At 36.3% G+C, this 26,716-nt stretch overlaps 4 protein-coding genes across 4 annotated transcripts in view; all 4 read left to right on the top strand.

The window, feature by feature from the left end:
- The window catches only part of rbfox3b (RNA binding fox-1 homolog 3b), a 997,536-nt gene that overhangs the window by 830,704 nt on the left and 140,116 nt on the right, over positions 1 to 26,716 (top strand). The gene's annotated exons all lie outside the window — the stretch shown is intronic.
- On the top strand, positions 1,643 to 11,244 carry prr27 (proline rich 27). Its single transcript, XM_087243724.1, has 2 exons — positions 1,643 to 3,773; positions 11,011 to 11,244. The coding sequence occupies exon 1, from the start codon at positions 1,782 to 1,784 to the stop codon at positions 2,730 to 2,732; it is 951 nt and encodes a 316-aa protein (XP_087099850.1). The 5' UTR covers positions 1,643 to 1,781; the 3' UTR covers positions 2,733 to 3,773; positions 11,011 to 11,244.
- trim35-19 (tripartite motif containing 35-19) lies at positions 17,258 to 21,968 on the top strand. The gene is given in 8 exon segments (NM_001089399.3): positions 17,258 to 17,826; positions 17,829 to 17,837; positions 17,839 to 17,894; positions 18,462 to 18,557; positions 18,777 to 19,007; positions 19,085 to 19,107; positions 19,182 to 19,300; positions 21,357 to 21,968. Coding segments are annotated over 8 exon segments (1,374 nt in total). The 5' UTR covers positions 17,258 to 17,495; the 3' UTR covers positions 21,866 to 21,968.
- The window catches only part of LOC147845492 (nuclear factor 7, ovary-like), a 39,123-nt gene continuing 36,850 nt past the window's right edge, over positions 24,444 to 26,716 (top strand). Inside the window, exons 1-4 of the mRNA XM_087243861.1 lie at positions 24,444 to 25,979; positions 26,190 to 26,420; positions 26,498 to 26,520; positions 26,595 to 26,713. Coding sequence (XP_087099987.1) covers positions 26,313 to 26,420; positions 26,498 to 26,520; positions 26,595 to 26,713 — 250 coding nt within the window. The 5' untranslated portion in view covers positions 24,444 to 25,979; positions 26,190 to 26,312. The remainder of the gene's footprint in view (positions 25,980 to 26,189; positions 26,421 to 26,497; positions 26,521 to 26,594; positions 26,714 to 26,716) is intronic.

Raw genomic sequence — 26,716 nt, 5'->3', positions numbered from 1 at the left:
TGCCTGGAAAGCAGAGTAATCCAAAGGTCCTCAGCTGGTCACTGGAGTTCCTCAGTGATCTATTGTTAGTCCCCTACTATTTTTTTATTTACACCCCAACACTAGGAAACATCATCTAATCACATACATGGTTTCCACTACATTCATTCTTCCATAGCAGGGCACCATGCCAAAATTCATCCCGCCACGGCTATATTCCAGCTTCTCATTGAAAACTTTTTTTTTTAATAGCGGGTAATAATCACACCAAAACGTATTGAAGGGTAAGTGAATTATATCAGCGCAAACTTTTCTGTAACCGTAATAATGCTCTGCTCCATTTGTTTAACCCTTCAAGGTTATGTGCTGACTGACTGACTGACTGACTGACAGGTGCGTGATGCGTGAGGCCAGCAAACACAACGTATAGCCGTTTCACTTTACTTAATATCGCTGTATAGGTCTATTAGAGACATTCATAAATATTCCTACCAAATGTTATAAATGCTGGAGACATGCTCGTTACATAAACACACTAAATCTCACTCTGCAGCATTTGTTTGAGAGCGCACAAGAAGATCTGCACGCTCTTGAAGCGGCTTATATTTGAGGGGGCGTGTAAGAAGTTTTGTGCACGAGCACAGGAAATCGGCGCGCAAGCACAGAGATTCACATGCTCTTAGACTATTACATAAATGTGATCCCGACTTCTAATACTCCGCTCACGACATTTGTCATTGAAATAATAACGCCACAGGTAGTTGGTAGATCTGTGTAAAAAAAAAAAGGCCTGCCGCCACAGCTGGAAAAAATCCTAGAGGAAACACTGACATGGTATCTCTTATTATTGTTATGCTGACAACACACAGCTCTATCTTTCATTTTATCTGTATAATCCAACAATAGCTGCAAGGATCTTACTACTTGAGGATATCCATGATAAACCAGCTTAAAACCACCTATTACCCCAAGAATTTCAGTAAGGAATCTTTTCTGGATGATCAGCTCTCCTTTAGAGAGCACATCGCAAAAAAAAGCTTGATCATGCAGATTTGCACTTTCTTGCATGAGAAAAATCTGAAAATCAGACCCTTCCTAACAGAGTGGCCTTCTCTGTATGTAAGAAGGTACACCCACTGGATGATTCTGGTCTACAAGGCTCTTCTGGGACTGGTGCCTTCATATTTATGTTTCCTTCTCCATAAGTCTAAAAGACAGTATGCCCTGTGCTCAAGTGAATCTTATCATTTGACTGTTCCCCGGGTTCGAACTGAAATAGGGAAGCGGGCCTTTAGTCATGCCGCCGCCTCATCCTGGAATACTCTTCAGTCTGAACTAAAAATATCTGAGCTCATCCCAATGACATAGTTTCGCTCTATCCTTTTTAACAAACAACAACAGTCCATTTCTCAATGTATGTGTTTTTATTATATTGAAATGTGGTAAAGCTGAACAACTGAACTGTATTTTTCATTCATTCATTTTCTTGTCGGCTTAGTCCCTTTATTAATCCGGGGTCGCCACAGCGAATTGGAAAAATATGGAAAGCATGTTCATATATTATCCATTTTGCTTTATATTTATTATCACTGTAAATGTCATAAGTAATAATGGTAAGAGGGAGTTATTCTTGTAAAATCTACTTTCTTACCATCACTGCTGCTTGTGTGTTTGGTTGTCCATCCTGTTGTGATTGGTTAATTCCTGATGTTGATAGTCCTCCCAGAAATCTTCCAATTAATACTGCTCCTGCTGTTCCTGCTAGCACACCTAATACTGGTACTGCGATTCCTGTTGCTCCTATGCCTGTTCCTGCTGCTTCTAAAGCTGCAACGCCTGTTCCTAATGCTGCTATGCCTGTTCCTGCTGTTTCTAATGCAGCTATGCCTGTTGCTGCTGTTCCTACTGCTTCTATACCTTTTGCTAATGTTCCTGCTGTTGTCACACCTGTTGCTGCTGTTCCTGCTGCTTCTATGCCTGTTGTTCCTGTTCCCAATGCTGCTGTTCCTGTTGCTGTTGTTTCTGCTGCTGCTGCCCCTGTTGCTGTTGTGTCTGCTGCTGCTGCCCCTGTTGCTGTTGTTTCTGCTGCTGCTGCCCCTGTTGCTGTTGTGTCTGCTGCTGCTGCTGCCCCTGTTGCTGTTGTTTCTGCTGCTGCTGCCCCTGTTGCTGTTGTGTCTGCTGCTGCTGCCCCTGTTGCTGTTGTTTCTGCTGCTGCTGCCCCTGTTGCTGTTGTTTCTGCTGCTGCTGCCCCTGTTGCTGTTGTTTCTGCTGCTGCTGCCCCTGTTGCTGTTGTTTCTGCTGCTGCTATACCTGTTGCTGCTATCCCTGCTGCTGCTGCCCCTGTTGCTGTTGTTTCTGCTGCTGCTATACCTGTTGCTGCTATCCCTGCTGCTGCTGTTCCAGTTGTTCCCGCTGCTGCTGTTCCTGCCACTGCTGTTCCTGCTGCTGCTACTCCTGCTGCTGTTCCTGTTGTTGTTGCTGCTGCTGTTCCTGCTGCTGCTGCTGTTCCTGCTGCTGCTGCTGCTGCTGCTGTTCCAGTTGTTCCTGCTGCTGCTGTTCCTGCCACTGCTGTTCCTGCTGCTGCTACTCCTGCTGCTGCTGCTGTTCCTGTTGTTGTTGCTGCTGCTGCTGCTGCTGTTCCTGCTGCTGCTAGGCCTGTTGCTGCTTTAAATATACCCAGTGCTGCTAATCCTGATCCTCCGGTTATTGCTGCAGCAAGTAATGCTCGTTTTACTACTTTCATACCCGTTTGAACTACTGATTTTACTTGGTTCACTAGAGCTACTACATGCTTTACTTTACATATTGCCCACAGTATTGTGCTTGTTGCACGTTGTAAATATGTTCTAATTACTGCCACTATTACAGCTCCTGCTATTGCTCCAACTACTGATGATCCTCTCTGTGACTGTCCTATTAATGATAGCAGTGTTGCTGCTGCTGTTCCTGCTATACCTCCTGCTATGGTTGCTATTGCTGCTCCCACTGTTTCTTCTATTAGTCTCACTTCTGGTTCCCATAATGATCTTAAAATGTATATACCCCCTCCTGCTGCGGCTCCTGCTACTGCTCCTGCTGCTGCTCCTGCAACTGTGTCAAATACTCTTGTTCCTGCTATGTGTATTGCTACTGCAACTACTGCAACTGTCAGTGCCATTTTTGTTATGTCTAGAGAAGTTTGTTTCCATGTTTTTGCTGGTTCACCTCCTGCTTTGTTTGCAGATGCTGCTGTAGCTGCTTCAGGTTTGGTATATGCAACAAATAAAAAGTAAGAAATTATTTGATTATAGAAGTTGCATTAGATACCCAAGTAAAAAAAATAAAACTCTTTTTACATGAAGTTCTTTTCATAATCACATCAATATTTTGGTCCTTGTCGTCTTCACAGTTCTTTTTTCCCCAAGCCATTTATCCTTCTGGAAAAACACATTTCAATTCAATATATAACGTCCGATTATTACGTGGTAATTTTATAAACCATAAAAACCACTCTACTTCTTCTCATTTGCATCTCTTGTTATTTAACAGCATACAGACTTCATATTCAAAGCTTTAAATTTTCCCTGTGGTTTGTTATCTAAATTCAATATGCTTAGTTTTCCTCCACCCTGCTAATGACTAATACACGTTGCACAGTTTGTTTGTTTGTTTGTTTTTTGTTTGTTTGTTTGTTTAGTTTTGTTCTCTCAGTTAACGTCTCTGCGACAAAACCATTGTTCCCTGACGGATGAGTGGAGGGGATTCCAGACAGGAAACCAGTCACTGAGTTGTATAAAAACATGTCAGTGAAATTGGTGAGTGGAATTTTTATGCAAGGGCACTCTTATACATATTGTTATTCATGAGTTCACACTTACAGATATTTGAATGGATAGATTATGCAGAGGGCATATTCTGAATGAGAATAGAATATCAGAGAGGGCTTTGAGATTGAAAAGACACCCTAACGTATTCCCCTTATCAGGAGAGAGAGGGAGATAGGGTGTAGTGTTTAGCTCGGTCTCATAATGCCGCAATAACACAAGTTCCGTCATTACAAATATAGTTCAAATATAGTATTTCCCTGTAAGGGTCCATCTATTAGTCCTATGACGGAACTAACAGCATGGGTGAAGGCAGCGCCGGCCCAAGGCATAAGCGAACTAAGCGGCTGCTTAGGGCCCCGTGGCCACCAGGGGGCCCCCAAGAGTGCTTGAAATTATTGTGTGACCTTCGTTTTAGTTTGTTGAGTTGTGGATTAGTGGTGAGACAAAATATATACCCATTTATCGTGTTATTTCTGACCGCGATACATACTCAGGCGCCAAGATATTTATCTGAATTAAAAAAAAAATCTGATATAAATAATCAGTTTGCCACACTGACTGCAGCAGATAAGTACAGACTTAGCTACAGTACATCCATCCGCCACCAGGTGGCGCTTCCCGTAATGGCGGATCATCGGACATACATCAGCGTCATGTAAACAACTGACAGATGAGCCATTGCAATGGTGAAAATCTCAGGCATACAGACACTTTCTTCTGTCCAAGCTGGGCCAATGTATTTGTGTGTTTCAGACATCCAGCTCCCCTGAATTTGGCACTAGTTTCTTTCTCACAGACGCGCTTTCACTTCGCTATATCGCTCGCACGTGCCTTGCGGCCAGTACAACTTCTTATATGTGCTCAAACTTTTTAACTCTGCCAAACTATATAAAGATATCAATAGGACATGAACATATAATTTGCATTGCCTTGCATTTATTTTACTCTTACAGATCTTATCAAAGCCTTGTAGATGGTATTTTGGCAAAAGAATATTAGAGGAATTAAAAAACTTAAATTGATGAAATAGTGGGACTACATATTTTTTTATTAAAAATAAACCAGGGCTAAGCATACAATGTTTTCATGTTTACATAAAATTTGTTGGTAAAGTTGTAATAAGTGTTTCAAGTTTACAGAATGCAATAAATTACTATTTTGACAGTTTTTTCTTAAATGCATATTCCACTAAATTGAGATTTTGCTGCTGTGATAGAGATGTGCTCTCTTCAGTCATAGACTCCTCTCTGCACATCAGTATTTTTAAGCTTGTTTGACAGATGTGCACTTGTTTTACATTGTTGCAATTCTATAAAGACGTGTTTATAAAAGAAATTAATCACAAATTTTTGATGCATTTTTCTTTCTTTTAGTTTTTGTGTGTTTTTTAGTCCAAAGATATAAAAATTATTAAACCAATAAACGTTTTCTAAACAGATTTTTAGTCAAAATAATGTGAATTTTTCATTTAAAAACTCAATAATCTGCCAATTAGGGTAAATAAAAAAATATTCTTTTAGGTTTTAAATAAGATTATTTTACTTATCTCATTGGCAGATTAATTTGTTTTACAAAAAATCACTTAATTTAGAATTATTTCTGAAAACTGAACAATTTTTGTACATATTGAGTAATATGCTAGATATGTGAGTATGTCTAGAAAATGCTTCCTGATTTAATTTGATTTTAATTTAAATAGATTTTTTTAAGTTATTTGAACTACAAAATACAATATGCATTTTTTTCAGTGTTGACATTTATATCCAATTTAAAAAAATTATCTTTATTGTCACTGTGTTTGACTGTTTGGCAGCGTCTTGTGACTGAATAATAATAATAATATTAAAAATAAGTATGCTATTAGCCACTTCCAGCTGTTTTTGTTTCTGCCAGTCCATATTAATGTTTTGTGTCTAATTATTTAGATTTGTGGCAAGTAGTCATATAAAAAGTGGGATCAATAGGAAGCTGTTTCTGCAGAATAATATTTAGAATTGTCTTAAAACATATATTTTATGAAGTAAGCAACACAGCTACAGCGAATAAAATCAATAATGTCTGTTTTAAATTTATAGTGTGCGAATAATCAAGCATTGACGATAATTTGTCATATTGTTTGCACCAAGGGGGCGTCAAATAAAATCCTGCTTAGGGCCCCTTGAAGGCTTGGGCTGGCCCTGGGTGAAGGTTAAATGCGTGTAAGCCTTTTAGCACATGTGAAAAGAAATATTTTTATTTGTTAAAATTTATTTTAATTTGTTTCCAGCTCCGAATTTTAATCTGACTCCAATTTATAATCATTTTAGATTTAAATTAATCTAATTCAAGCTGATTACCTTATAGGTCGTGATTAGGTCTAATTCAGATTGATTGTAAATCCTTATTTTCAGTTAATGGTTCATCGTTTACCCAAAGTCTCTTAGAGTCAGTATGCAGGCCAGTTACATCTGCTCACGGACACATCCTCGCCAGTTCTGATTTTTAGCAGATAAGCTAATTTCCTTTAAGTAATAATAGGCCGCCTCATGCTTGCTCATACTTAAAGAATGTTTGATTTAGCCTCTAGATTATATCATACTTAGTCAGTGATTGTCAGAAATCATCAAGTCTCTAATGCTCTGCCCATGCTCATTCATTGAGCCTGGATGTATGACTAATCCTGGTCGTAGGCTGCGGAAACATCAGCCTAAACAATCTACTAGACTTAAGTGATTTCAGGAGATATTAGAGTTCAACAAGAATTTTACATTTATTTGTCAGGCCAAAATAATCCATTCCAATTCACATAATTAAACAAAATAAGCCAATCAAGATTGTACAACATCAACTACTCAAAGATATATTTAAGAGTTAAAGAGGAATACCTGACCATGTAGAAGTACATGGCAGCATTTAAGTCCTGATGCAGAGCTCAGAGTCTCACAACCTGCAATGGGGTATCCTGACTACAGGATCCCACAGACACCTCTGCACCCTTTGCCTAAATACTCAAATCATCATAAATTCAAGACAATTAAAGCTTCACCAAGACTCTTGCCTGGTCATGAGTTGATGTGAAGATCATTTTTCCTGGTGTGGAGCATCTGGCAAAGATCTTATCAAAGTCAAAACCCAAATTAACTAATATAAGAGATTAACTAATATTTCTAGCTGATCTTCTTCTCAGATTAGAAAGTTTATTGTTTTAGTGCCTGGCCATTCTCGTGGTCTTGTCTTGTGTGGAGTTCCATAACAGTTTTCAGGGTTTAATATTATGGAGAGATATAGCCATCCTTACATCCCAAATATTTCAATCGAACAAACATTTGCAAACTGTTTCAAACTACTTGTCTAGAGCTGTAGTTAGAAGCATAGTTCCTTGCTGTGTTCTATTCCAAGTCATCCCCCTATGCCCTATTTCTTTCAGACATTCCAACATCCATTTTGAATTATTTAAAAATAAAATAAAAGCTTATTTACCTCTCTCAGGTGTAGTTTGCTTTCAAATGATTTTTTACAGTTCTGTTTTAGCAATCTATAGATTGACAATTGTGCTTTCTTTGTAGTGCACTTTGAGATCATTTATGTCTTTTCGAATGCAAACGTGGCTCATGATGAAAGCTATAGGTGACCTATGATTTACAAGCGGAAATCGGCTACATCTCCAAAGCTTGTGAAACAAAAAAAAATGTATGATACTTTAAAATAGTTATAATTTATAGTAGCCTATTTAAATATATATATTCTATATATAAAAAATATATTTTTAATATAAATATATATATATATATATATATATATATATATATATATATATATATATATATATATATATATATATATATATATATGATTTTAATCTGTAAGTGTGCACCCTGGCATGAAATAGACAGAGACTGGGGAAGCCTAAAGGCGTGACAGAAAAGTAAGAAAACAAGGAATATCAGAGCTTCGCCAACAAAGTATCAATAAACCTAACAGAAGTAGCAAAACCCTAACAGCTATTAGAATAGAAAGGAAATTACAAACATGTCAGCATTCATTAGCAGTGTTGGGTAACAAGTTTCAAAGTAACTAGTTCTTGTAACTGAAGTACTTATCCACTGAAAAAAAAGTTTACTTGCAGTAACTTATAATGCACTGGCCTTAAATAAAATAAACAAATTAAACAGGTTGAACAAAATTAAAGTATAATTTTCCAACATAAGGCTAAAATAAGGCTACATTTACCAAGACAATTGCACATGCCAAAGAAACAAAAGATTTAGTCAAAATTTTGATGGCCATATATTCTAAAAATCGCAGAGAAAAAAATATATATAATTTTTGTCCTTTAGATTTTCAGCATAACAATTTGACATAGATTTCTAAACTTAAAGTTCGATTTATCAGTCAATTGCACATGCTTAAGGAACTAAAAGTTTTGCCAGAAATTTCTAACAATATGTGGTATGTATGAAATATGGGGTTGCGACTTTGAAATGTTTTATATTTGTTGTATCGTTATTATATTTGTAACTAAAGATAAATAAAAATGTATGAATCTTACATACTTAAATTCTATTAATTCACACATTTTAAGTAGCAGTAAGTCAAGTAATTAAATAAAGTGATTAAATTACTTTTAAACATAATATAATGCAGTATAATATAATTGTTTTAATGTTGTAATTAATAATATATATATTTTAAGTACCACTATTTATCCATTACTCAGGATGAACAAGAATATACTGAACAAAACTAAGGCAGTAAGGGCAGCTAAACAAACAATTCGAACAAGTCAGTATAGTCTATAAAACTGCAATAATTGTAAATCTTGATTGTCATTACATATTCAATGCAGCATCAGCACACGTTTTATTTCAAGTCAAGAAACGTTGAGTAATAAAAACCCTCTGATAAATTAATATATGTAAATGTAAAAAAGTCAAACCTGAGGGAAAATCTGGAATCCAAGCCGTCAATTCAAGTTTCTTCTGGATAATATAGAAGATCATACACTTTATGTCTTGGTTTCTTGAACTATTTTGCAATGGTTATGGTACATAGTGTGCACACTGGCTTAAATACCTGCATTTGTGTTATGCAAGACACAAGTCAACCAATAAGAAAGAATCCACAGATTACTGTGATAGCAAATGTTTGATTTCTGTTTCCAGTAAATCACGCAGTATGTGGAAAATGGACTGGTTCAGTAGGGACCAGAGGTCATTTGGTATACAGGTACAGGGGTGTGGGTGTTGAGATGGCCGAAATCAAGATATTGGCAGATATTGGAGTAGAGAGGAGGGATGCACTTATTCAATTAAAGTTTATTTGTATAGCGCTTTTCACAATAATTATTGTTTCAAAGCAGCCTTACAATCAAATTCACATTCACGCATCGTACCGTTATGTGATATATTGTGTATATGATTTACTAAACAGATAGGTCTTTAATCTAGTTTTTAACTGAGAGAGCGTGTTAGCCTCTGACATTAGCAGGAAGGCTATTCCAGAGTTTAGGAGCCATAAATGAGAAGCCTCGACCTCCTTTAGTGGTCACTTTGCTCTTCTGGGCACTACCAGAAGCTCTGAGTTTTGAGATCTTAAAGTGCGAGTTGGATTGTAGCGAGACGGAAGGTTGGTTAGATAAACAGGAGCTAGATTATTTAAAGCTTTATAGGTAAGAAGCAATATTTTAAATTCAATACGAAACTTAACAGGCAGCCAGTGTAAGGAGGATAAAATTGGGGTAATTTGATCATATTTTCTAGACCTGGTAAGAACTCTGGCAGCTGCATTTTGTACTGATGTGTATTAATAGAGGATCCTGAGCAACCAGCGAGCAAATCATTACAGTAATCCAGCCTAAAAGTCATACATATCAAAACACTATTATTTTGCTTGCTGGCTAATATTTTCCTTTCTCCTGACACACATTGCATTGAATAGCAAGAAGGAAATATAACTTCCTTAATATTTTGTTGTGAACAAATCAGTTTTGCATCATATAAAATGAATGGAATGGAAAATTAAATAAATTGTATAATTGTATTAACGGAATGAATTTTTATAAAAAAAAGAAACTGTAAAACAAGATGCACTGCCTCAATATAAAAGTCACCAGTTTCATGAGCATTCTTTTAATATATACAAATTGATCTATTAAATATATGTTTCTGAAATGCTGTCCATCAGTGTGTTGAACCAAAAGTGATGAAAAGTCTTCAAAGTTTATAAAGTTTCAATGAATGTTTACTTTAATTGTTTGTTTGCTTCATCAGAGAAAATAAAAAAAACTCTCAAAATTGTCATTATTTAACTGGACTGAAGCAGTTTCAATTTACTGCAGCTCTATCTATTTAAGCTGCTTTGACACAATATACATTGTAAAAGGTTCTATATAAATGGATTAATTAATAACAATAATAATAATATATAATAATTATAATAATAATAATATATATATATACAGTATATTATCAAGTTTTTTTTAAATGAACAAAATTATCGTAGATTATATTTTATAATAGACAAGATTATCTACTTTCACTTTTCAGTAAATCACGTGACTTTAAAGAAACTGTATTATTGTACAAGATAAGATATGCATAATCTTTATTACTCCTTTATGAAATAGACACATATGGGGTCATTATATGCATTATTTACAAATCCATAAATTTGATAAATATTGCAAATGTATTTTACTATCTTAGTTCGTGCTGTTCATCTTTGGTCAGTGAGATTTTGAATGAAATGAATATGCATTCTGTTCAAACATAGACATCTTTTTTTGTTTTTGAAATGCTTGTTGGCAGTGGGGTTTCTTTGTTACACTTTATAAACAACCAATCACAGTTCTTGCATTCCATGGCAACTTGATGTGTAGATACATTTTTTGGGAGGTGTGAATGCATTAGGGTGAAGCGCATTGGGGTCCTCGGGGTTAGGCATGTGTAAAATGTGCGTTGTTTAGTAAAATGTATTTATTATTTGTTTCTAAATTGATTGTTTTATCTGACTCCAGGTCATGGGCGTCACTAGGCCTATTTTTTTATTCAGCCCCCCTAAAACTTTTCCGATTAGCTCATAAACTGTAGACCAAATTATCGTCTCTGTCCCATTTAAATTTGATGTGAAGATGGTGGCCAAATTCGGCTCCTCCCCAACTTTCCCTTTTCATTTGATCTGCAAACCACAAAACGAGAGAATAAGATGGGTTTATCAATAAATTGTTATAATATCTGCTTATTTGCAGTTCTTTGCTATGGATACACTTTGGATACACTATGGATACTATGGATACACTTTGCTATGGAACACTGCTATGGATCACTTGTACCCCAATGTCATTTAGGAGCAATGGAGTTTGCAATCTACTGTTTCCTCAGTGCTCACCTCATAATCACAGCTGTTTCCTCCAGCGAAAATGTAACTCTTAATGAACATTTTACTATTTTTAATTCAAAATAAACTACCATTATAAAGCACATTACAGTGTATGTGTCATTATCTATACCACAGTCATGCACAGAAAGTATTAAACAGTGACAGAACCACTTAGTGAATGTACTCGTTTTATCTGTCAATGTCACTGACAGAGATAGAAACATCATGTGATGTCTTGAATTAAAAATAATTCCTATTGTAAAATTATGATTCAGCTCGTGAAATATGTGAATTAGTTAAAAAAAAAAAAAAAAAAAAAATATATATATATATATATATATATATATATATATATATATATATATATATATATATATATTATGTGTACCATTTAATTACAAAATTGGAAGTTTTATTTATTAAATACATGGAAACCAAACTATACTTTAACCTATATAGTGGCTTTTACTACAGTAAACAGGTGTGTTGAGCCTATTTGGCTCATTCAGAACTCAAATGAATATGCACATCTATATAATACAGTGAAATACTGCTAGTTTATAGTTAAGCATACAACCCTAAAAATAATAATTATATATATTATTATTATTATTAATTTTTTTCTCATAAGGAGCTGAGCCCCCCTAAAATGAAAATCCTAAAATCGCCCCTGCTCCAGGTTCAAGCAATCAATAAATTTAGACATTTATTCTTATTTGTTTCTAATTCTGATCACATTTATTGTTTGTAATCAATGTACTGTTTAGATTTTTATGAGATCCCATACTGTCAATTTTACATTCTCAGACTCATTGTATCACCCATCTCATCCCTCTCGTCTGTCACTTTGTTTAGAATTTGAATTGTCTATATTTTACTGTTTGCTCCGGTTTCGACCCTTGCCTGTCTGACAATCTAAATAAAGCTGCAATTTAGATCTTACGCTTGTTGTTCCACTCCAGATCATTACAGTGATACTGACAGCTTAATTGACCAAAAGTCAAGTATTTGGAAGGTTGTAGTGAATTTGGAGGGACTGAGTGTCAAAAGGCCACTCAAAACATTAATATTATTAGTGGGTTTTCTTTCAGACTGTGATTATTGGTGCAACTTTCCATATATGGTGCAACTTCCGTTTATGGATGCAGGTGCCAGATCACAATGAGATTTCTCTATTATAGTTACATGTTATGGGTTCATTCAACAAATGTAACCAACAATGAAATTATTATTGAGTGAATATTTACGGTTAACCCTCAATTTAATCTTGGGTCTATATGACTCCAATCAACATTGTCTTATTTAGAAAAAAATATGATTAATAAGATTTTGTGATTTTTCAACTTTCACTTTTCAGTAAATCACTTGACTTTAAAGAAACTGTATTATTACACAAGATAAGATATGCATAATCTTTATTACTCCTTTATGAAATAGAAACACGAATCACTCCCTGAGAGGACTTGTAGTTTGAATCATTTTGAAGATTCGTTCAAAATGAACGAATCTTTCAAGAATGACCCATCACTAATATACAGCCAATGTATTCAACAGGTGGCCAGCGGTCCACATCCAGCCCATTGCTCTTTAAAATGTGGACTGTAGCTCCGCAGACTGATCAGCTTTCATGTTGCTGCATAAAGTGCAGCATATAATTTAGCACTAGAGCTGTAAAAGTAAACAAATTCATCCCTAACTGTTATGATGCAGTGGTAACGGTTTGGTTCATGTGCCCTCACGACGAATACAGATTATATTCACAAAGAACATGTTTTGTTGGAAAACAAGACACAACAGCATGATGGATGGTGTTTTCCTGCACACGACTAAAGTGAAGGGTGTGGGGAGGGGGGGTTGAGGGAGGAGTCACGGACGAAAGCGAAGGGGTAGATGACACGGATGAAAGTGAAGAGCAGGAGGTGGGGGATTGGGCCTCCTAATAGTAACCCTAATAGTAACTCTGGGGCCCCAAAATGGTGTGGGCCTTCCAACAACCCCCTTTCAGTGCACACGCTCAACAGCTTAACACTAAACACAAGCACACAACACTAGTCTCACCATTGAGTTCTAAAGATTGATCCACTTCTCTGACACTGACAGTATGTGCGAAAAAAGAGTGATGCAAAAGAAAGCCAGGTGTATAACAGCCACAAATGTCCGTAAACAATGGAAATACAGACCTTTTTCTTGGAACGCAAAATTACCCATGATGCTTTGCGTGTATGCGCAAGGAGAATGCAAAGAACTTCCGGTCGGCAGCTGATGCATGTAAACAGTCACATTTGGACAGCTTTAAAACGATAGTTTTAATCTATTTTACCTGCTTTTATCCTCTTTGAACTAATACTGTTGTCCATCAGCACCATCTCCTGGACTGATCATTTAAAGAAATGCCATCTAATAGGATGGAAAACAGCTGCTGTGAGGCGTTTTCCCCTCGTTGTCAGACGGCATCTTCTGCAGTTTAAATGAAGCCTTTTCATAGCTAACGTCAACATTTTCTCATTATTTCAAATATATAACCAGCCCAAACAAATGTAATTCACCAAAATGTTTGACAAACACACGTAGCCTGTACTGTGCCACTGACACACTGATTTAATAACTGTGACAAAGTGAAAATATAGGCTAGTGTCATTTCGAAATGACAGAAAAACACAAACCGTGGTGAATACAACACACGAAATAAAACACAAACGGATCGCAATTAGAATGAACAGCAAATCAGCCAGCAGAGGATCAATAACAGACTTTTATTGGTCATTTTTGTAAATTGCACGACTTTCATACCTGTTAAGTTTCATGCCAGTACTCTGGTTTGCTCTCTCTCTCTCTCTCTCTCTCTCTCTCTCTCTCTCTCTCTCTCTCTGTGTGTGTGTGTGTGTGTTAAAGAGCCGCTGAGCTAACAGCTGACAGGCCGGGAACACACTGTATTTCTGACGGCAGACATGTGAACTAGGAGAACGTTTTTCTCGTATTTCTGACGTGCTTGAACCACATGTGACAGATTATAAGAGCTTTAACAGACACATTTCTAAGTTGTGTGTCACAAAAACACTCTGTTATCCCTTAAAAACGTTATTGAAACTCATTTTCGGAGCGCAAATTACCAGTTGTACACGCTGTAAACTGAAGTTTTTAGCATTCTAACGGAAAACGCTGGTCGCTATGGCGCCCTCCATGCAGCAGCCATGAAAAAGGTCTATAGGATATTGTCTCATCATGTGAGCTCATAAGTCAATCTGTGAGCGTTCTCTACTCACACACACATAATATTGCACAGCTGGATCTGCTGCACGGATGAACAACGTGCTGCATTTTCAATAATAGAGATTTCAGTTTTAAAGCTTACTGAATCTTAAACTTATTACATATGCATTATTTTTCTGTTGTTTTAGGAAAGGGCCGAGATTTATTTTTGAGCTATACATTCCTAATTAGCTTCCGTATTTTAAAGATTTATTTTTAATCATTGTGTTTAATTTGTATTTTTGCATCTTCAGCTCTGCATGTGACAAACACTTCTGCCTGTTCAATATAAACAGAAAAGGCAAGTACTTGAGATTTGTTATTATTTCTGTTGCACTGTACCAGTACCAAACTTTGACGCCAAAACCGAGGTGCATACCAACCTGTGACTCTAGTGTACCGTTACGCCGATATGAAGCACGCAATTTTTTTATTTTCTTTTTTTAACTTTATTAAATTGCTTCATAAACTAAGCTTCAACGTCGACAAACATATATATACTAGTGTTTTTGAATAAAAATGTAAATTAAAACTGTTTAATGTCACAACATATTGCAAGTTTACCGTGAACACCCCCGAATCCTTTACTGTATTTTGATGATGACTAAAAAAGAAAAGTGGATAATGAAAACCGGATTTTTAACTCTGCATGGTAATGTGAATTCACTTTTATGGAGGTACATGGCAGAGGCGCCACGGTGGCGCAGTGGGTAGCATGATCACGTCAAAGCAAGATGGTTCGAGGCTCGGCTGGGTCAATTTGCATTTCTGTGTGGAGTTTGCATGTTCTCCCCGCATTTGTGTGGGTTTCCTCCAGGTGCTCTGGTTTCCCCCACAGTCCGAACACATGCAGTACAGGTGAATTGAATAAGCTAAATTGGCAGTAGTGTGTGAGTCTGCATGAGCGTGTATAGGTGTTTCTCAGTACTGGGTTGCAGTGGACGCCACTAGGCATTACTGACAGGGTATTCCAGTGTCATAAAGAGTCAGAATGTTGTGGGACAGCTGTACAGGAGTTATTATCAAGGATTATAGATTGCTAAATTTAGGTTTTTTTTTTTTTTTTAAAGCATGAGGGTAAAACATGTATGTGGTTATGAATATATTAAAACGTGTTTGTTGTAAAAATTGGGAATAATGACAAAAAATACTAATTAGTGGATCTCCTAACTTCCGGGTTCAGCATCAGTTGTGGCTGGTGTATACTGGGAAATTTTCTTACCCCTTGGTTTCGAGTGTGGTCCTGAAAAATCTTCATTCGAACGCCTATTCACCCCTTCCCCTTAGCCCTACGCCTTCAAGCTAAAGAGAGTTGGGACACCCCTGCCAATTGGGATTGGGCCTTACTGTTGGCAGAGACCTCCCTTTTTTAATTGTAATATCCATTTGGGAAAAAAATACACAAGTCACAAGCAAAATATTTTTGCTTTAACCTGAGAGCTCATATTGTAAATTCTACTGATTAATTGATATTTTGTGTAACTGCTGTCATAAAGCATTGATATAGTGTTTCCACTAGATGGCGCTAGTGTGCTTTAAACGTGTTTTCTTCAATAACTTGAGATTAGTTTAATATGTATAATTTTCGATTTTTCATCATTTTAAAATGCTTATTATTGACTTATTTACCGATCTATGGTTTATTTGAGCAAAGGTTATTCATTCTAACGGTTTTGGACATTTTTTTTTATTTCATTCCCATCTTGCCCAGATACAATACTACTTCCGGGTTGGCCACTCGAATGAAAGTGAAAGAGGAAAGTAACGGCAAGATTTAAGGACGTTTCTTTTGTGAGTTATAAGTGCTATAACCAAGAAATCGACGGATGTAACATCTAAACATCTGTGAAAAAGGAACCTCAGCCTTCGCGTTGTGACTAAGGGCGGCATATTTTGATTTCCAAAGATCTTATTTTTAATTTATAATTAATACAGAACATATTAACAATTTATTAACTGTGCTTGTGTTACTGTCGTAGTTTCAGATAGAAAATACAGTAACATGTACAGTAGACCTACAGTTGAAGTTGAATTATTAGCCCCCCTCTGAATTATTATTTTTATATCTCCCAAATGATGTTTAACAGATTCAGGAAATTTTCACAGTATGTCTGATAATATTTTTTCTTCTGGAAAAAGTCTTATTTGTTTTATTTCTGCTAAAAAAGAGAAAAAAAAATGAAATTGGGGTAATAAAATTAGCAGGGGGGCTAATATTTCTGACTTCAGCTGTACTTCGCATTAAATATGTTACAAATAATAGTTGCATTATATATTATGCTTTTTATTTTGATTTTTTTACTTTAACTTTTTTTTTTGCCAGAAAACATAGAAAAGTGTCCTAATAGCACAGAAAATAAGAGCAAGCTATAACTACCATAAAATAATGCTCTCTTTTGACACTAATTTTGATCAAATCAAACACTGAAATAATTGTTTGTTGGTCTAATAAGATGTCACATTGATTTATGCCATATAACCTGGTAATTTTCAGAAATCACTTTAATGAACACCACATAGTGTACACTGATTTTAATTAAAAACCAGAAGCCTTTTTTTAAAAAGCAAAAAATACAATATAGCGGTATGTTTGTAAGACTATAACATTGTTAAATGCAATAGTTGACGAAAGCAACAATGATTAAAAGGTTAAAGTTGAAAATCTCTAAACACTTGTTATTTTGTTGACTGCACTTGCCTACTGTTGAAACGCATGTTTTGTTGTAGTTTTATGAATATCCATTTAAGCACAATGTTTGAAAGAGATTCATTGCAAATGATTTTGTAATGCATTTTGATTAAATACAACCTGCATATCTGATATTGTTCCCTGTCCTGTTTTACGACACCCAAAGGAGAAGAAGCTCCTCCCTCTTACAGCTCTGATCAGGAAGACACTGACTTTTTATGCTGTTACAGTGACTCTCTTCAATTCTATATTGGATTTTTATTTTTTTAAGAATTTGAAATTAGCAAATGAGGAAGACAAACACTTTTAAGAAGGATTTTAGAGACACTTGTTTCTAAACACACATCTTTGTGATAAATGTTTTAGAATACAGAAAGTGAAAGTAAGGTTCAGATTTCTGTAGCTCAAACAGGGAAATGGCTTCAGTAAATGTTTCTGCAGACGAACTCTCTTGTCCCGTGTGCTGTGAAATCTTCAAGAATCCTGTTCTTTTATCATGCAGTCACAGTGTGTGTAAAGAGTGTCTTCAACAGTTCTGGAGAACCAAGACAACTCTGGAGTGTCCTGTTTGCCGGAGATTGTCAAGTCACGATCCTCCATGTAATCTAGTATTGAAAAACCTGTGTGAGTTGTTCCTGAAGGGGAGAAATGAGAGATGTTCATCGGTATTTGAGGAGATCTGCAGTTTACACAGTGAGAAACTCAAACTCTTCTGTCTGGAGGACAAACAGCCTGCGTGTGTAGTGTGTGCTACTTCACAACAACACGACAATCACAAATTCAGACCCATCAGTGAAGTGGTTTCTTCATATAAGGTAAAACAAGAGTCTCTTCATTAATAAGAACAGTAATATTTTATAGATATCAGCACATTGATTCATCAGTTCTCTCTGCCGTTTTACTCATCTTCATATGACAAACATTGTGCGGTGAAAAAGTATTTGCCCCCATGCTGATTTTGTTCACATCTCATGCTAAGTGAGTTTAGGTATTCAGTTGGATCAGTGATTGTGTTGAATAGGTGCTTTAGAAACTCTAATAAATGACCAACATATTAATAATTAGCAGATTATGAGCCAGTAGTTAATTAATAGTGGGACTTAGTGGGTGCTTAAAGTAATGTGTTACAAACAGCAGAACCGATGTCCAAATGCATATTATATGAGGTGTTTTGTCTGCATTATATTTAAAATACAATTCTCACTATTGTACAACATTATTGATGCAGATTTGGAGAATTTGAAATTACAAGCCCAGAAAGAATTGAATAATTGTATTGTTTAATTAAAAAATGCAAGAAGAAATCACATCATGTGACAGTATTTACTTCTCTTCACTGTGGTTTTTGTTTTTATATTTTGTTTTTAACTGTTCAATTCTAGGAGGAGCTCAATACAGCACTGAAATCTTTACAGGAGAAACTCAAACACAATAATAAAATTAAAGCAGAGTTTGAGAAAACAGTTCAACACATCAAGGTGAGAAACAGAATCAAGAGTCTTTTTCATTCAGCAGCAGGAGACACGAATATGACTTCTTATAATTAGTTTAATTAATTTCTGGTAATCACTTTGCTAATGTTAAACATCATTTGGCTTCTGGGTCTTTTCTATATCTGAGTTTATTGTGGATATTTATAAAGTGATGTTGTTGTGTTTTGACTCAGATTATTAAATGTGTCTGTGATTTACTTTCAGACTCAAGCTGATCACACAGAGCGTCAGATTAAACATGAGTTTGAGAAGCTTCATCAGTTTCTCCGAGATGAAGAAGAAGCTACAATCACTGCACTGAGAGAGGAAGAGGAGCAGAAGAAGCAGATGATGAAGGAGAAGCTGGAGGAGATGAACACACACATCTCAGCTCTTTCACACACGATCAAAGACACGGAGGAGATGCTGAAAGCCAATGACGTCTGCTTTCTAAAGGTCTGATTTCAGATCAGTGATTGATTGATTGATGATGGATTGAGCTCTTGATGATCAGTTGTGTGTTTGTTCTGCAGGAGTTTCCAGTCTCGATGGAAAGGTGAGTGATCTGCTGGTGTCTCTGCTCTCTCTGCTTCTGAATCCTGCAGTTCTGACTCCTGAATGTTCTTCCAGAGTCCAGATCTCACAGCCGGATCCACAGACGCCTTCTGGAGCTTTGATTCATGTGTCTCGCTACTTGGGGAACCTGCCGTTCAGAGTCTGGAAGAAGATGCAGGACATCGTCCACTACAGTAAGAGTCTCTCTGCTCACACACAGTCAGTGTTTCACTGCAGTATTTATTCTAGTTTGTAGTGAAATACTGTTTTAGTTTGTTGTAAAGGACAATCATAACACACACAATGTTTCAACTGTTTATCCAGGGCCGTCACAGCAGCATCATAATAATAATAATGCTGTCATGTGTAATATCATGCGGCTATATTTAGAGAATGTTTCTCATTTCTTCATCTGCTGAACTCCAGAACAAAATTAACAGTGTAAAAGTGAAAAGATATTTAAGTCTCCATATTCTTCTGACTGAAACATTGAGCCTCAAATATTAGATGGTTATATTGTGATCTTAATATAACTGTAGAGTCCTCAAAGACTGTTCATTATGAAGGTGTTATTAATAATGTTTTGACAGTCTCTGGAGTTCATTAAGAAAATTAATACTTTTATTCTGTCCTCAGAGAGCTGCTCAGTGTGATTCATAAAAGGAAACGAATATTCTTAATGAATAATAAAATAAAGTGTTTGAAAATGATATCATTATATTATAAAATACAACATTAAAAATATTGAATACAAATCTGAACCATACAAGTGTGTTGTAATAAACATGATCATACAAATTTGAAATATATAGTGTTAGGATTATTTATTCTGTGTTTTTTTTATGAATTGTTTGTGTAGAAGTATCTATAAAAGAGCTGTGTTTATCAGAAGAACATTCAGTTCATCAAAACACAAAGATCATCATATATTTAACCAAGGGTGCAGGTTTGCTTTTGACATTGGTGGGGATTTATGAATGTAGAGAGTGTGATTTAACCCTTTCTGCATGTCCAGGTTAATGTTGATGTTACGTCCCGACCAGTCTAGGGTTGGTGGGAACAATTAACAAGTGTAAAAAAAAAACAAAGAGATAAACTCAAATACTCAATTTAGGGTTTTCCCCTTCTCCTGTCCCAACTCACAATAATCACAACGCTGATCAAGTAGTAACAATATTTATTATTTACTTAGACAACAAAGATAGAAGCATCTCTTCGGAAGGGAATCCAGGCCAAAATAATAAACAAAAAGACAGCTAACTTGCGGGGAAATAATTCTAACTTACCTGCTCAAATAAAAGTACCCCAAATAAAATTACAGCAAACTTCCCTTTCTCCCTTGCTACCACAAACCAGGAGAAAACGTTTTAAAGTAAATGGCGATTCCCAACCTACCGCTTCTGTTTCTAACCAAAAATAATATATATAAATATTTAATCAGAAAAGCCAATAGATTCAGATTTAACAGAGAGCCGTTTTAGAAAATAATTAAATTGTCAGTAACAGAAATCAATCAATTCACACCAAGTCAACCAACAGTTTGGGGCAGGAGATAGGAGACGCTCGGAACAACAGCAGCGGCGGCGGCGACGACGGAGATTTGCGACCTGCACCGAGCAGAAAGATCTCTCCATTGTTCCTCTCCTTCAGCTTTTATATACGCTCCCACACGCAACACGGCTGGACCGCAATCAAGCGCAGCTCTAGAGGGAGGGGGAGAGAGAGAGAAAGCTGCGCATGATCCACAGCGCACAACACAACATCAGCTCCAAATGCATAAACAAAACACAAATCTGTATATATATATAATATTTATATATATAAAATAAACAAACAAATAATTAATACGTTCTATAACGTAACAGTTGACATCAAATTATTGGTGAGGACATTTTAGTAGTCGGTGGATATTGGTGGGGACATGTTCCCTTCATCCATGCTAAATCTACAGTCGTGTATTTAACAATATATCAGTGACAGATTATTAATTACTGTATCAGACACAACAGACAGTAATCGAGGATCTAAAAACAGTAAGACCAAATATAGTTGATCTTGAGCCTGATCTGATGTTTTTAAACTGCTTATGAAAATGAGTGTGTAACTAATAACAGACAGTGATCAGAGGAACATGTCTGATGTGTTTGATCAACAGGACGAGTGTCATAGTTCATAATAATCTGTGTTTGTTCACTCTTGATCATGATATGAACATCAGAATAAAAGCAGCTGTTGATTGTGTCTCTTCAGCTCCTGTCATTCTGGATCCAAACACTGCAAATCCACGTCTCGTCCTGTCTGATGATCTGACCAGTGTGAGGTACAGCAGGAACAATCTACCTGTTCCTGATAATCCAGAGAGATTTGACTTTTACTCATGTGTTCTGGGTTCAGAGGGTTTTACCTCAGGAAAACACTGCTGGGTTGTGGAGGTCAAAGAGAGTCCATGCTGGATTCTTGGAGTATCTACAGCATCAAACCAGAGGAAGGGAAATGTTTTCTTTAGCACTGGTGTCTGGAGTGTGCGGTATAATACAGCTGTAGGCTCTGGCTTTACTGTTAAACAGGATCTCGAGTGTGTGAGAGTTGATCTGGACTGTGACAGAGGAACAGTGTCTTTCTCTGATCCTGTAACAAACACACATCTACACACATTCACCACCACCTTCACTGAGTCTGTCTTTCCTTTCTTCTGGTGTGGTAGTCTTGTCTATCTGAGGATCTTACCGCTCAGTAGTCAGTCAAAGTTACACCTGTAGGTCTGCATCTTCTTTCATATGTAATTCACATTGGTTGGTCCAGCACTGCAGACACACTGACATTGTTAAATCACGTTAGAGAACAGATCAATAAGCCAAAGAATAACATATTTATGTAAAAAAAAAATAATAATGATATTTTTGCTAAACCTGTTATAAACTTTTTAAATGTTAAACTTGATCCTGTTTTTTATCTTTAAATATTTAAAAATGTTATATAATTAGGAATTACTGCCCAAAAATATAACATTACTTGTTTTCTCACTGGATTTTGTGACTGCAGTTTTGAGTTTCCTACTTCTGGCAGGCTTCAAACTAACATATAATGATATTGTAGTTTTACTGCCGTTAACTGTAGTGTGTGTTATTCTGTCTTACATTTGTGATTAAATCTATAAAATTCTATTTAAATCTATAAATAAAACTATAAAATAATGGTGCAAAAATTAAAAATTGCACCAAAATTATTTCCTTGTCATTTTTACATTTTGGTTTGAGAGTGAGCTGATATTATCTCAACAAAAAATCTTTCAGATCCATAATAAATGTTTGTTTTGACAAAATAAATGTGCGAGTACTGTGTATATTTATTGTGTATATATAAATACACACATACAATCATATATGTAAGAAAATGTTTATATGCATATATACATACATACAACAGTTCTGTCTGGTTCTTGAGTCTGATTGGCTGATAGCCATGCGATATTCTGCAATAACAGCATTTGTACAGCCTCCTCACTCTTCTGTATTACTCCGCCCACATACAGCGCAACAAGAGGACACTCTACAGTTTGACAAATATTGCAGCTATTGGACAACAATGTACTTTTGAGGCTTTTTTTGTCAAGAATGTAGTTGATTAGATTGCAACTATGCAGTTTATTTATAAGGATAGCGCCTATTTTAAACATTTATAATTTCTCAGAGACAGCGCATCGGCGTCCATTACCCAAAGATGATCTATCCACAAGATGGCGCCAGGACCTTATAATAAGCCCTTGGATAGAAGATTAAAACAGCGTGATTTCTAACTAAAGCTGATCAAATCATTATTAAACTAATAAGTAATATTCTCCCCAACCCACCCCATTTTGAGAGACAAATGTTGGCAGGTATGCTGGTAAGTGATATTCTAAGTCGATCTCTTGTATGTTATAGTGCTGCATTTTTACCGATTTACTCGCATATCAGGAATGTGTGTTGTGTTGGCAGAAAGAATGTTTAGCAATTTTTCTGATCACAAACACAACAGTCTGGTAGTGATAAGAGAAATACTGCAGACTGTAATAGACTGTAGCGAGATATCTCTGTAGACTGATGGCATTTCATGTTACATTCAGCCTTATAATCTTAAAGTGTGAGCAAAATCAGCTGTTTTGTCATCACTTTAGACATTACGTTTGAGAATCATTCAAACACTAACTCTAAAGTGACGTTGGTGAACTAGTAACGGCTTCTGCAATTTTGACATCAGCTGCAGATGTGAACGAATGGCGGAAGAAAGTAGTTCCTCATACGGGTTTTTGAGACTCTCCGTGTTTGATTTTCTTATTTATAAACACGATTATGTCGTCGAACTGTTGTATAAACACAATATCTCACTTGTAGCAGTGCTATATGGCTGTATATCAGCCCTGGTGGGACGCTAAGGCACTGAGCCTGCGGCCTCGTGCCAACGCACGCCTCCCACTAGTGTTGATATACAGCCATATTGCACTGCTACAAGTGAGATATTGGTCATATTGTAAATGACATATCTTTGTAATAGAATTGTATAGTTTTGTTTCTATGTATGCGCGTATCACATTTACATAATCTAATAAAATAAAAAACCTCTTTTGATAATTATTTAGATTTATCTTTGTCCAGCACTACAAACAATGCTTCTAGAAAGTTATTAGATGTAAGTGTAAATTAATATTCAGTATGTAAACTACACACACACTGTACTCTGCTCTGTTCTTGCACCGCTTCTCTTTTCTGTTTACATGGCATTACTTAAGTCTGTCTTTCAGAAACATTCAGCTTTTCCTACCAATGCTTTACAGATGACCCCCAGCTCTACTTTTCATTCTAATTGGATAATCTTGTGATTGCTGCATTAATATCAGCATGGTCTGAGAGATATTTCATGCTGGATGAAGAACCACCATCTTCAACTCCAAATCTGAACCACAACTTTACCATACAGCTGACTGTCAGGAAACCAGCAGTGGTTCTTGATGACTAGTTGAAAATTACAGACCATATGCTCCAACTGCCCGGTCATGCAAGATTTGACCCTATCTATCTGAACACGCTGCTCAACTGCTTGCCTGTTTTCTTGTCCTGTCGAGGTTGGACTATTGCAATGCTCTACTGTCAGGCCTTCCATCCATCACCATCAAGCCTCTTCAGCTGATCCAAAATGCAGCAAGACTGGGCTTCAAGAAACTGAAAAGAGTGCTTGTCACACCTTTATTCATCAGTTTACACTGCCAATCACTGCTTGAATCAAATTTAAGGTGCTGTCACTCATCTACAAAACAACCACTGACTGCACGTTTACTTCATCCCACTGCTTCAGACTTGTGTGTCCAGCTAGACTCTGCGCTTTGCTACTGTAGAATATTACAATTGACCTTTATTAATGACTGATCCTCAATGCAAAGAGAAAACTCCTGTTCCAAAATATTCTGAATGGGTTTAAACTGGAAAAGGGCTGCAATAGAAAGTGCAAACTATTTAAAGTGCTGCAACAAGTGGATATGCCAAATGTTGAAAAACCCTAGTCAAAACTAGAAATAACACAAAAAAAAATTACAACACAGCTAGTAATGTCCAAAGATTCAGCAATAGATTGTGTTTTACTTTTTGTTTGAAGTAACTTCATTTTAGATGTGTTCTGTTCAAAAACTGTATAACCTGAACTCCTGATGTTGTTTGTCCTGTTTTATCACACCCAAAGGAGATCAGAGGCTCGTCCTCTTACGGCTCTGACCAGGAAGAGACTGACTTATTATTCCTGCTTTCTGTCAGGCTGACTCTCTTCATTTCTGTACTGGATTTTAAAAAGAACCAGTGGAAAATGAAGACAAACCCTTTCAAGAAGAACTTTGAAGACACTTGTTTCTAAACACAAAGCAGATCTTTGTAATTCCTTCTTTTTATTAACCGTCTTTCAGAAAGTGAAAGTAAGGTTCAGATTTCTGGAGCTCAAACAGGGGAAATGGCTTCTCTAAATTTATCCGAAGAAGTTTCTTGTCCCGTGTGCTGTGAAATCTTCAAGAATCCTGTTCTTTTATCTTGCAGTCACAGTGTGTGTAAAGAGTGTCTTCAACAGTTCTGGAGAACCAAGAAAACTCAGGAGTGTCCTGTTTGCAGAAGAAGATCTTTAAAAGATGAACCTTCTCCTAATTTAGTATTGAAAAACCTGTGTGAGTTGTTCCTGAAAGACAGAAATGCGTCATCAGAATCTGAGTAGATCTGCAGTTTACACAGTGAGAAACTCAAACTCTTCTGTGTGGAGGACAAACAGCCTGCTTGTGTAGTGTGTGCTACTTCACAACAACACGACAATCACAAATTCAGACCCATCAGTGAAGCGGTTTCTTCCTACAAAGACAAGAGTCTCTTCATTCATAAAACTTTTTAGATATTCAGTAGGATCAGTGATGTAAAGTAAGATTGTGTTGAATAGCTGCTTTAGAAACACTAATAAATGACCAACATATTAATAATTAGCAGATAATGAGCCAGTAATTAATTAATAGTGGGACTTAGTGCTTAAAGTAATGTGTTACAAACAGCAGAACCTATGTCCAAATGCATATAATATGAGGTGTTTCATTTGCATTATATTTAAAACACAATTCTCACTATTGTACAACATTATAGATGCAGAGTTTGAGAATTGAATAATTGTAGTATTTAATTAAATAATTCTAGAAGAAATCACATCATTTCACAGTATTTACTTCTCTTCACAGGGATTTTTGTGTTTTTATGTTTGTTTTTAATTGTTCAATTTCAGGAGGAGCTCAATACAGCACTGAAATCTTTACAGGAGAAACTCAAACACAATAATAAAATTAAAGCAGAGTTTGAGAAAACAGATCAACACATCAAGGTGAGAAACAGAATCAAGAGTCTTTTTCATTCAGCAGCAGGAGACACAATTATGACTTCTTATCATTAGTTTAATGGAATTCTGGTAATGACTTTGCTAATGTTAAACATAACTTGGCTTCTGGGTCTTTTCTATATCTGAGGATATTTATGAAGTGATGTTCTTGTGTTTTGACTCAGATTATTAAATGTGTCTGTGATTTACTTTCAGTTTCAAGCTGATCACACAGAGCGTCAGATTAAACATGAGTTTGAGAGGCTTCATCAGTTTCTTCGAGATGAAGAAGTAGCTACAATCACTGCACTGAGAGAGGAAGAGGAGCAGAAGAAGCAGATGATGAAGGAGAAGCTGGAGGAGATGAACACACACATCTCAGCTCTTTCACACACGATCAAAGACACGGAGGAGATGCTGAAAGCCAATGACGTCTGCTTTCTAAAGGTCTGATTTCAGATCAGTGATTGATTGATTGATGATGGATTGAGCTCTTGATGATCAGTTGTGTGTTTGTTCTGCAGGAGTTTCCAGTCTCGATGGAAAGGTGAGTGATCTGCTGGTGTCTCTGCTCTCTCTGCTTCTGAATCCTGCAGATGTGACTCCTGAATGTTCTTCCAGAGTCCAGATCTCACAACCGGATCCACAGACGCCTTCTGGAGCTTTGATTCATGTGTCTCGCTACTTGGGGAACCTGCCGTTCAGAGTCTGGAAGAAGATGCAGGACATCGTCCACTACAGTG

Source organism: Danio rerio, chromosome 3 (assembly GCF_052040795.2).
Source record: "Danio rerio strain M-AB ecotype USA chromosome 3, GRCz13ab, whole genome shotgun sequence".
Classification (NCBI taxonomy): Eukaryota; Metazoa; Chordata; class Actinopteri; order Cypriniformes; family Danionidae; genus Danio; species Danio rerio.
The sequence above is the reverse complement of the archived record's forward strand: the minus strand, read 5'-3'. Positions and strand labels throughout refer to the sequence as shown.